This window comes from Mustela erminea, chromosome 5 (assembly GCF_009829155.1).
Source record: "Mustela erminea isolate mMusErm1 chromosome 5, mMusErm1.Pri, whole genome shotgun sequence".
Classification (NCBI taxonomy): domain Eukaryota; kingdom Metazoa; phylum Chordata; class Mammalia; order Carnivora; family Mustelidae; genus Mustela; species Mustela erminea.
Genome location: NC_045618.1, coordinates 61,536,484 through 61,549,015, shown reverse-complemented (window position 1 = coordinate 61,549,015; position 12,532 = coordinate 61,536,484). Strand labels below are relative to the sequence as shown.

The following is a 12,532-nucleotide window of genomic DNA, read 5'->3' as shown; positions in this document are numbered from 1 at the left end:
GAGAGAGAGGAGGAAGCAGGCTTCCCGCCGAGCAGAGAGCCCGATGCGGGACTCGATCCCAGGACCCTGAGATCATGACCTGAGCCGAAGGCAGCGGCTTAACCCACTGAGCCACCCAGGCGCCCCTGTAATTCTTGTTTTTAAATCACTTTTCATAGTACAAATTAGAAAATGACAAGCCCTAAATTAATAAAACTCTTAATTTATTAGAGCAATATAAATGAGGTCCTATTTAACCACTTAAAGTAAATCTTTTCCTCATCTAAATCTAAGTGATACAAGTAGGAGGAAATTCTAAATGAACTTTAAACATATTTCATATATTTAATTGGACATTTTAGTTTGAAAAGATTATGTATTTTAAAAAATTACTCATGTTATTAAATAAAAACCTCACTAACATATCATACCTGAAAAGTTAAAGAACTTGTCACTAATTATCAAGTAACAGTTACTTCTTTCACAATGAACAGGTTCAAAATGTCTATACTGATTCCTATTCAGAAAATGAGTTAAAAATACCTCCTCATCAGAGCAGTGTCTCATTTTTTCCCACAGGTTCCTATTTACATCAGTCAACAGTTTATCCTGGTTCAATGCAGAAAGCTTTAATCTAAAATATAGAAAAGTTAATAATTAGCACGGGGATCAGAAGTCAGCTTGAATGAATCAACTCAGATTTACAGGCATACTTAATTTAATCCTTCCTAGTCCTTTTCTATATTAAAAAAGGGGGAAATTAACTCAAGAACAGTGGTCAGCCTGATTATTTCAACACTTGTAGAACAGTTCAAGAATGTTATAAATCAGAAAAACTTCACTTACAATCTCAGTCAACTTGTTCCAATATGAAAACATGTTGCTTTTAAAGAATCCTTAGGGCCTATCAATGGATAATTGTGAACTTGTAGCTATTACTTTAAGTAAAAGTTCCCAAGTCAGTTCCCAGTCTTATCTCACCTTTATACAATAGCATTTGTAAACATAGCAAAATTATATATTAGTCTCTTATTAATGAGAAATAAATTTCTATCAGAGTTGGAATATATTATATACAAGAACATAAATATAAAATCAAACAGTAGACCACATCTAAACAGACTGTGCATTGTGTGTAAGATCTTATTTTATTCAAAATGAAACATTCTAAGACAAATTTTTAGACACTTAACTCTTTCAAACAACATGAAGAAAAAAAATTTTACTGTCCTATTCAGTGATGAACCCTAGTACTTAGTATAGTGCCTAGCACAGAGTGGGTGTTCAATATATAGTTGTTGAATGAATCAGAATCAGGCAAATCCGCAGTATTATAATTTAATAGCATCTTAAGTTTTTAGTTTAAAAACTAAATAGTTCTTTAAAAATTATTTTATTTCTTTTCTGTTTGTTAGGCTGGTTTAAATTTAGTTGAATAGTTCTAGATAAGCATGATATAAAATATATTTTGGGTTGCAAGTCTAATTTACCTGAGGGAATTTAGATATACCTAATCTGTAAATTAGTATGCTGGATCTACATATACCAAAGCACTGAGCAATAATCTGTGTAATATCATGTACTTTCTGACCTGCAAATCAAGGACAAATTGTGATAAAACTATAAACCCGAAGATAATCTTGATTTCAGACACAGTTTATAAATTCCTATTATCTAAAATTTATAAATTCCTATTATCTACTTTTGACGATGTTCTTTTGCAATCAATTCATGATATCATAACCTTTTAACTATTTACTGAGGACACACTTTCTGCTACAAATGGTGTGAAAATATTTTATATACACTAATGCTACTGCTCATTTCTACCTACTGAGTAGGTATTATTATTCCTAATTTATGGATGTTGAAATGAAGGGTTAAATATCTTACATAAAGTTACATAGCTAGTACTGTAAAGAGGATTGAGCTTCAATCTGTCTGCCTACGAGCTTGATTCTTTTCCACATTCCGTATGACACTGCCAGTTAATGCTATGAACTCTTTCCTATGTCAATGCCTAATTAAAACCTTACCACACAGATTATCCACCCATCCAACAAAACACACACACAAAAACTTTCATACTCTTCAATCTTCTGCTGAAGAGCCTCACAATCTTCTCTATAAATCTGTATCTTGGGTCGGTAAACATACTGACTTAACATCAGGTCTTCTGGAGTAGGTGGTGTGTTTACAGTAAACTGGAAAAAAAAAGAAAATCAGTCCCTCAAAACTGGTAGTTTGGAGACAAAACCATATTTAAGAACTGTTTCAAGTTTCAGTGGGCTTATTTTAAAGTTCTATGAAGAAAAATTTGATTACTCTATGAAATTGATACACCCAGTAACCTATTAGTTGGAATGTGAATACAAGTCTCTGACATCAAAGTCTATTTCCTACGGATGTTTAGTGGATGTTCCCCTCACATGTGTTTGAATAGTGATTTGAAAATGGCTTGTGTGGTTTTAAGAAAATCAATACCTAAAAATTCACACTTATCAGGAACCCTTTCATTAAAAGACTGAAAAAAAGATACCAGTTTCCTAGACTATTCTTTTCTACTCTCATTCTCTAGTCCTGATCTTTACTTCTATCTTATCTTCTATTATTGAATTCAAATTATTCTGGCATATGTAAAATAAGGTAGTAAAAATTTGGTTATTTTATTTTTTATTTTATATATTTTTAAAGATTTTATTTATTTATTTGACAGACAGAGATCGCAGTAGGCAGAGATGCAGGCAGAGAGAGAGAGGAGGAAGCAGGCTCCCTGCTGAGCAGAGAGCGGGACTCGATCCCAGGACCCTGAGATCATGACCTGAGCTGAAGGCAGAGGCTTTAATCCACTGAGCCACGCAGGCGCCCAAAATTTGGTTATTTTAAAAAATGTTTTAATAGATCTAATCTAACAATTTTTTAAAAAATAATTTAAGTAATCTCTACACCCAACATGGGGTTCAAACTTAAAACCCCAAGATCAAGTCACATGCTCTTCTGAATGAGCTAGCCAGGTGCCCCAAATCCAATGACTTTTTAAAATTAACATATTTTTATATGTTAACATAACATAACTTATTTTTTTTAATTAACATATAATGTATTATTTGTTTCAGGGGTACAGGTCTGTGAATCACCAGTCTTACACAATTCACAGTACTCGCCATAGCACATACCTTCTCCAATGTCCATCAGCCAGCCACCCTATCCCTACCCCCCAACAACCCTCAGTTTGTTTCCTGAGATTAAGAATCTCTTATGGTTTGTCTCCCTCTCTGGCTTCATCCTATTTCCTTCTTTCCTCTCTTCTCCCATGATCCTCAGCCTTGTTCTCAAATTCCACATATCGGCAAGATCATATGATAATTATCTTTCTCTGACTGACTTATTTGGCTTAGCATAATACCCTCTAGTTCTATCCACATCATTGCAAATGGCAAGATTTCAATTTCTGATGGGTACATAATATTCCGTTGTATATATATATACCACATTTTCTTCAACCATTCATCTGCCGTTGGACATCTAAGCTCTTTCCATAGATTGGCTATTGTGGACATTGCTGCTATAAACAATGGGGTGCACGTGCCACTTTGGATCACTACATTTGTATCTTTGGAGTAAGTACCCAATAGTGTAGTCCCTGGGTCATAGGGTAGCTCTATTTTCAACTTTTGGGGAAAGTCTATACTGTTTCCTCAGTATAGTGTAGGAGGGTTCCCCTTCCTCTGCACCCTCACCAACATCTGTTGTTTCCTGACTTGTTAATTTTAGCCATTCTGACTGATGTGAGGTGGTATCTCACTGTGGTTTTGATTTGTATTTCCCTGTTGCTGAGTGGTGTTGAGCACTTTTTCATGTGTCTGTTGGCCATTTGGGTATCTTCTTTGCAGAAATGTCTGTTTATGTCTTCTGCCCATTTTTTTTTTTAAGATTTTATTTATTTATTTGACAGAGATCACAAGTAGGCAGAGAGGCAGGCAGAGAGAGAGGAGGAAGCAGGCTCCCTGCTGAGCAGAGAGCCAGATGATGTGGGGCTTGATCCCAGGACCCTGGGATCATGACCTGAGCCAAAGGCAGAGGCTTTAACCCAATGAGTCACCTAGGTGTCCCCTGCCCATTTCTTTTTTTTTTTTTTTAAATGTGTTTTTTTTTTAAAGATTTTATTTATCCATTTGACAGAGAGAAATCACAAGTAGACAGAGAGGCAGGCAGAGAGAGAGAGAGGGAAGCAGGCTCCCTCTGAGCAGAGAGCCCGATGTGGGACTCGATCCCAGGACCCTGAGATCATGACCTGAGCCGAAGGCAGCGGCTTAACCACTGAGCCACCCAGGCGCCTCCCCCTGCTCATTTCTTGATGGTATTTTTTCTTTTTTGGATGTTGAGTTTGATAAGTTCTTTATAGATTTTGGATATTGGCCCTTTATCTGATATGTTATAATCCAACGACTTTTTGATGTCCTTTATGCAGTACTAGAAATCCAAGTCAATTCTTTACATCATATTACATATAAAAAGCCAAAACAAACAAAATCCCACAACTGCCCATTATTCATAGGCAGTATGGTACAGAATAAGTAATTCTACCACTTTAAGATTTGGTCTCTTCATTTATAAATTGGGCACAATATTGATCCATCTCCTAAGAGTATAGTAAAAGGTTTTGTTTGTTTTTAAAGTTTACTCAAGCCAGGGCCTCATAAAATAATCTAACAAATGTTAGTTTTTTCTCACTCTCTACTTTTATTTGATAAATTAAAAGGATGTAACTGAATGAGGTTTTAATCTCCTTCCTCTATTCCTAACACATCTTCTAGAAGATGGGCTAAGAAAGTATAAAAAAGTGCTAAAAGCAATTATAACTGAAGTTGACTCTCTTTCTTATTTTTTTTTTAAGATTTTATTTATTTATTTGATAGACAGAGATCACAAATAGGCAGAGAGGCAGGCAGAGAGAGAGAGGAGGAAGCAGGCTCCCTGTTGAGCAGAGAGCCCGATGTGGGACTCGATCCCAGGACCCTGACATCATGACCTGAGCCGAAGGCAGCGGCCTAACCCACTGAGCCACCCAGGCGCCCCGACTCTCTTTCTTAAAGACATTTTTCAGGCTAGACTTATAAATAAAAATCAAAGCTCTATGCACTGGCTCAAAAAGAAAAGGCAACACTAGAACCCAGACTGTGCTTTTTAAACACGTTTTTTTTACTCAAAGAAATCAGGCATCCTTGGGAAAATGGCTAAATGCTTTCATATAGGAGCCAGATGATTGACAAAGAAACATTTCTTTTTATAGAAGTATCTGGACAATAAATGGTAGCATTAGTTTACAACTACTACTTTACAACTCCTAATGAATTACTAGATCTAGATAATGATTTAATGGCTGCCTATGCATCATAACCAGACATTATTTCCTGATGGAAGTACGACTATAAGGTGAACTTGGGGGGAAAAAAAGTGAATCTGATAAAGCCTCTGCCAACTTACAAATACAGGAGGCAGAGAACAGGTTAAAAAAACATTTGAGTGTGCACAATTGGTAAAATACACACTCTGGTAAACCCCACAGAAAAAACCTGGTTTCTTCATCAAAAAGAAAAAAAAGGAGAGAGAAATGAAAGGGGATAGTACTATTTAGAAGATTATTAAGAGATACCTACTAATTATAATATTTCAACCTCATTTAGTAAACTCAATGTAGTAAATGGGAAAATAATGCTTAAGAAAACCAGGGAGAGGGTACCTGGATGGCTCAGTCAGTGTCCAACTCTTAATTTCAGCTTAGGTAATGATCTCGGGGTTGTGAGATCGAGCCCCAAGTGAAACTTTGTGCTGGCCGTGGAGCCTGCTTAAGATACTCTGTCTCCCTTGGGGTGCCTGGGTGGTGCAGACAGGTAAGCATCTGACAGTTGGTTTCGGCTCAGGTCGCGGCTCAGATTGTGAACTCAGGGTCATGACATGGGGCCTGCATTAGGCTCTGCTTGGAGCCTGCTTCACTCTCCCCTTCAACCCCCCATCCCTGCTCACACACTCTCTCTTTAAAAATAAAATGAAAAGACAATCAGGGAAATATAAATACTGACTGAATAGTCATTTTAAGGTATGATTATTATATGTGTATTTATTTTTAAAATGAGTCCTCATCTTTTCAGGAATACATACTGAAATATGTTAAATTGATGATGCCTGGAATTTGTTTCAAAATAACAGGTGGGGAGTAGGGATATGTAGAGATAAAACAACAGCTGATAATTTTTGAGTTGAAAAAGGGTAGGTTTCCTCTTGGACCTCCATAACCACCAGTGAAACACAGGACCACACTCCCAGAGATTCATCAGGAATTCAAGTGTCAATGGATATCAGGCTAATGCACTGTAGGTACATATTGGCTGTATCCACCTATGCTGTATGCAATAGCTAGGTTAATTTGCTGCATCTTGAGCCCAGGATCATGTACACAAGCCACCCTCCTCCCTTCATTTATCTATTTTGATTACGTACCCAATTTATGCACAATCAAACCCTGGTATTTCAGGCCTGGAAGGATTACCTGCAGTTCTTCAACCTCACTGAGAAGGGAAAGGGTGTTATTTTGGTACTTCTGTCTGAGGCACTCCATGGGCATGCTGAGGGTTGTGGGGCACTACAATAGCACTATTTGCTGGTGATACCTGCTGAGTTTCGGTAACTGCAAACACATATGAGTGCTGTACATGTGTCTATAAGGGGTAGCACATAATTCCCCATTTGCCTCAAGAATACTCTCCCCAGGAGTACCTGGTTGGCTCAGCTGGTAAAGCATGAGACTTTTTTTTTTTAATGTAATCTCTACACCCAACATCAGGCTCGAACTCATGACCCCAAGATTCAGGGTTGGATGTTCTACCAACTAGGCAGCCAGGCACCCCAGGCATATGACTCTTGATCTCAGGATCACAAGGTCAAGCCCCACACAGCGTATAGAGCTTACTTTAAAAAAGAATAAAAAGAACATTCTCCCCAGTTCCCAAGAGACTCACAGTTACCCAAGTCCTATATCAGATGCCCCTAGGTATAAACTTCATTTTCCATGGTTCATATATAGTCTATCTCTTTGTCCTTTCTCTACTTTAGGATTTTAACATTTCTTTTCTGGGATAGCATAAATTCTCTATCTCTTTTTTTTTTTTTTTTTAAAGATTTTATTTATTTATTTGTCAGAGAGAGAGAGAGGAGTGAGAGTGAGCACAAGCAGACAGAGTGGCAGGCAGAGGCAGAGGGAGAAGCAGGCTCCCTGCTGAGCAAGGAGTCCGATGTGGGACTCGATCCCAGGACGCTGGGATCATGACCTGAGCCGAAGGCAGCCGCTTAACCAGCTGAGCCACCCAGGCGTCCCATAAATTCTCTATCTTGATGGGTTTGTTCCCAGATCTATTTCCTTAACACTGACCTTCCTGACCTCTGCAAGGCCTGAGAGGAAACAGGAAGATTCAGTTAGCTCCTGAGGTATTCTCTCCCTCTTTACCCTGTCACCATCCTCTTTGCTCTTATCTTTCCCCTCTGTTTTCTCCCAGTCCCCTGGTACTTTTTCTGCTTTTCTAAGGATGCAGGCTCTGGATCCATACCTAGACAGATTTCTACTTTCCATCTACAGCTAAAGCAAGATGATGCTAATGAGAAGGGTAGAATAATGAGGTTGGGGACCCAAAAGATGTGTGTTCATTTTTCCATTTCCATCTTTGATTTATACTTCATATTTATTTGTTTTTATTTATGTATTTACATATTTATGTATTTATTTAAATTATTTTATTTATTTGAGAGAGAGAGGAAGAAATTAAGCACAAGCAGGGGGAAGAGCAGATGGAGAGGGACAAGCAGACTCCCCACTGAGTGGGGAGCATGACACAGAGCTCAATCTTCAGATCCTAAGATCATGACCTAAGCAGAAATCAGATGCTTAACCAACTCACTCATCTAGGCACCCCTATACTTCACATTTTTTTTTTTAAGATTTTATTCATTTATTTGACAGACAGAGATCACAAGTAGGCAGAGAGGCAGGCAGAGAGAGAGGGTGAAGCAGGTTCCCCGCTGAGCAGAGAGCCTGATATGGGGCTCAATCCCAGGACCCCGGGATCATAACCTGAGCTGAAGGCTGAAGCTTTAACCTACTGAGCCACCCATGTGACCTTATACTTCACATTTAGATATATAATACTGGAATTGATTTATTTCTACATAACTGTTTCTTAAAAGTTCTATTTATTTATTTATTTATTTATTTATGAGAAAGAAAGAGAGAGCGAAGGCACGAACAGAGGTGTGGGAGAGGGAGAAGCAGACTCTCTGTTGAGCAGGAAGCCCAATGCAGAGCTAGACCCCAGGACCCCAGAATCATGACCTGAGCCGAAATCACGTGCTTAATTGACTGAGCCACCCAGGCACCTCTAAATAGTTTTAATTTTTTTTTTGAAGATTTTATTTATTTATTTGACATAGAGAAACAGCAAGAGAGGGAATATAAGCAGGGGGAGTGGGAGAGGGAGAAGCAGGATTCCTGCTGAGCAGGAAGCCCCATGCGGGGCTAGATCACAGGACCCTGGGATTATGACCTGAGCCAAAGGCAGGCACTTAACAACTGAGTCACCCAGGCTCTAATAGCTTTATTTATTTTTTTTTTTTTTAAAGATTTTATTTATTTATTTGACAGAGAGAGATCACAAGTAGGCAGAGAGGCAGGCAGAGAGAGAGGAGGAAGCAGGCTCCCTGCCGAGCAGAGAGCCCGATGCGGGACTCGATCCCAGGACCTGAGATCATGACCTGAGCCGAAGGCAGCGGCCCTATCCACTGAGCCACCCAGGCACCCCTCTAATAGCTTTATTAAAATTTAATTCACACATCATAATTCATCCACTTAAGTATACAATTAGATAATTTTTTAAGTTATATTCACAGGGTTATGCAACCATCAAAATCTAATTTAGAGCATTTTCATCCCCCTATAAAAAAGTCTGTACCTGTGGCACCTGGGTGGCTCAGTGGGTTAAGCCTCTGCCTTAGTCTCAGATCATGATCCCAGGGTCCTCAGATCATGATCCCAGGACCAGCTCCACATTGGGCTCTCTGCTCAGCAGGGAGTCTGCCTCCCCACTCAACTCTGCCTGCCTCTCTGCCTACTTGTGATTTCTGTCTGTCAAATAAAGAAACAAAATCTTAAAAAAAAAAAAAAAAAAGCCTGTACCCATTAACTGTCACTCTCCCTTCTCTTCCACCCTTATCCTGGCCCCAAGTAACCACTAACCAGAGTTCACTTTTGGGCTATTATGAATAGTAGTCATGTACAACTTTTGTGTGGATGCATATATTCAGTTCTCTTGGGAATATATTTAGAAGAAGAATTTGCTGAATCTTATAATAGTTCTATGTCTAACTTTTTTTTTTTTTTTTAAAGATTTTATTTATTTATTTGACAGATGGAGATCACAAGTAGGCAGAGAGACAGGCAGAGAGAGGAAGGGAAGCAGGCTCCCTGCTGAGCAGAGAGCCTGATGCGGGGCTGGATCCCAGGACCCTGGGATTATGACCTGAGTCAAAGGCAGAGGCTTTAACCCACTGAGCCACCCAGGCACCCCTATGTCTAACTTTTTGCCAAACTGTTTTCCAAAGTAGCTGTGCCACTGCCACCAGCAATGTATGAAAATTCTAATTTCTCTATATACTTGCCAACACTTTTTATTTTCTTTTTGATTACAGCCATTATAGTGGGTGTACAGTAGTAACTCATTATAGTTTTATTTATATATTTATTTTGAAATATTTATTTATTTATTTTAGAGTGAGAGAAACAGAGAGAGTGCATGTGAGCAGGAGAGGGGCAAAGGGAGAGGAACTATGAAAGAATCTCAAGCAGACTCCCTGCTGAGCATGGAGCCTTACTTGGTGCTCCACCTAGGGCTTAATCTCAGGATCCTGAGATTATGACCTGAGCCAAAACCAAGAGTCAGATGCTCAACTGACTGAGCCTCCCAGGAACCCCTCACTGTCGTTTTAACTTGCATTGCCTTAATGACTAAGGATGCTGAAAACGTTTTTTTTCCACACTTATTGTCATTTGTATGTGTTCTTCAGAGAAATGTTCATTTACATCCTTTGACTATTTTTTAAATTGGGTTGTCTTTTTATTACTGAGTTGAAAGGTTCTTGATATATTCTGGGTACAATTTGCCAATGCTTCTTCCCATTCTGTTGGTTGTCTTTTCACTCTCTTGATGGTATCATTTGTACCACAGAAGTATTTTGTTTGTTTTTCTTTAGAGAGAGAGAGAGACAGCAGGAGCAAATGGAGGAGATGGGTAGAGAAACTTAAGCAGCCTCCATGCCCTGTGCAAGCCTGACATGAGGCTTGATCTCATAACCCTGAAAGATCATGAAGTCAAGAGTCAGATGCCCAACTGACTGATCCACTCAGGTACCCCCGTGTAACACAGAAGTTTCTTTGATGAACACCAATTTTTGTCACTTGTGTTTTTGGTGTTATATAGACTTAATTTTTGTGTATAGTGTGAACTACGGGACAAAGCTCATTTTTTCCTATGGATAACCAACTGATGCAACACCATTTACAGAAAAGACCACTTTCTGCGGTGGCATCTTTATCATAAACCAAATGCCCATATTTGTGTGGGTCCATCCATCCTTCCTTTCTTCCTTGTTTATTTTCCCCCTCTTCCCTCCCCCTTTTTATTTCCTTTAACTTTTTTTTATAATAAGCTCTATGCCTCATGTGGGGCTTAAACTCACAACCCTGAGACCAAGAGTCACATGCTCTACTGACTGAACCAGCCAGGTGCTGTTGTGTAGGTCCATTCTTTAAAAGTTAGCTAGAGGGGTGCGTGGGTGGCTCAGTGGGTTAAGCCGCTGCCTTCGGCTCAGGTCATGATCTCAGGGTCCTGGGATGGAGTCCCACATTGGGCTCTCTGCTCAGCAGGGGGCCTGCTTCCCTTCCCCTCTCTCTGCCTGCCTCTCTGCCTACTTGTGATACCTCTCTGTCAAATAAATAAATAAAATCTTTAAAAAAATAAAAAATAAAAAAAATAAAAGTTAGCTAGAACTCATTTGGATCTAGTGATTATTTTAAGGTAAATTATAAAATAAAATTTTCAATGATAATAAAAGTTTTCCAGTTTTTAGGTTAACTTTGGTAATTTATATTTTGCTAAAAAATCATCTAGGTCTTAAAATTTGTTGTCAGAGTTGATGAATTAAAAAAATTTTTTTACTCTGTGGACATGTCTTCTTTCCTAACCATCTATATTTTAGCCTTCTCTGTTTTCTTAATTATGCTCTTTAAGGGTTTTCTTATTTTATTGTCTTTTCAAAGTACCAGCTTTTGGAATTTGCTGTTCTTTCTACTAAATTTGTTTCCTGTTTCATTAGCTTTACCATTTATTTGTATTAATTCTGCCTTCTTGCTTTTTTTTTAAAAAAAGATTTTATTTATTTATTTAACAGAGGGAGAGAGATCACAAGTAGGCAAACAGACAGGCAGAGAGAAGGGGGGAAGCAGGCTCCCTGCTGAGCAGAGACCACCCCTCCCCCATGCAGGGTTTGATCACAGGACCCTGAGACCATGACCTGAAGCTGAAGGCAGAGGCTTAACCCACTGAGCCACCCAGGTGCCCCCTGCCTTCTTGCTTTTTTAATGGGTTTTAATTTATTATTCATTTTTCTAATTTCTTAAAGTGAGCATTAAAAACTCCTTTATTTTTAGATTCTCTTCTATAATAACAACGTTATCTAAGGTTTTTAATTTCCTGCTAAGTATAATTTTTGCTGTGTGTCCCATATATTTGGTATTAAATATTCTCCTTTACTTTGATTTCTTAACAGTCTTGATTTCGTCTCTGATCTCAGAGTTATCTATAAGTGTATTTCTTAAATTCCAATAAGTTAAGAATGTTATAGTCCTTTTATTCATTCTAATTTTATTGGATTAAGATCAGATGATGTTGTCCCTAAAATTTCCATTTTTTTCGATTTGTTAATGTTTTCTTTGTGGCCAAGGGCATAATTAATTTTTGTAAATGTTTGACAGACTTAAGAGAAAAACATAATCCCTATTAACTGACACAAATTTTTCTACTAATCTTTTAAATGAATTTGTTGATTGTACAATTCAAATATTATATAACCTCACATGGTTTTGATTTTGAAAAATGTTTATTAAAACCTTCTGCTGTATTTGGATTTTTATATAGTGGGGAAAAAGCATATGTTCAGGAGAAAGTATCAAAGACAAAATACATGGCAAGGAATGAGAAAAAAAATAAAATTTTACCTTATAAAATTCTATATTAGCAAAAAAACCTCTAATTTCTTTGTTTTTAAGAAGGCTCTATGCTGGAGTCCCAACACAAGGCTTGAACTCATAACCCTGAGATTAACACCTGAGCTGAGATCAAGAGTCAGATGTTAGGGGCGCCTGGGTGGCTCAGTGGGTTAAGCTGCTGCCTTCGGCTCAGGTCATGATCTCAGGGTCCTGGGATCGAGTCCCGCATCGGACTCTCTGCTC

The 12,532-nt window shown here is 38.3% G+C and overlaps 1 protein-coding gene across 2 annotated transcripts in view; it reads right to left on the bottom strand.

Moving 5' to 3' along the window:
- Positions 1-12,532, bottom strand: part of KNL1 (kinetochore scaffold 1) — a 75,995-nt gene that overhangs the window by 17,523 nt on the left and 45,940 nt on the right. For both annotated transcript variants that reach the window (XM_032343301.1, XM_032343302.1), the window contains 2 exons: positions 2,068-2,183; positions 523-613 (listed from right to left, as the gene is read on the bottom strand). In XM_032343301.1, coding sequence (XP_032199192.1) covers positions 523-613; positions 2,068-2,183 — 207 coding nt within the window. The remainder of the gene's footprint in view (positions 1-522; positions 614-2,067; positions 2,184-12,532) is intronic.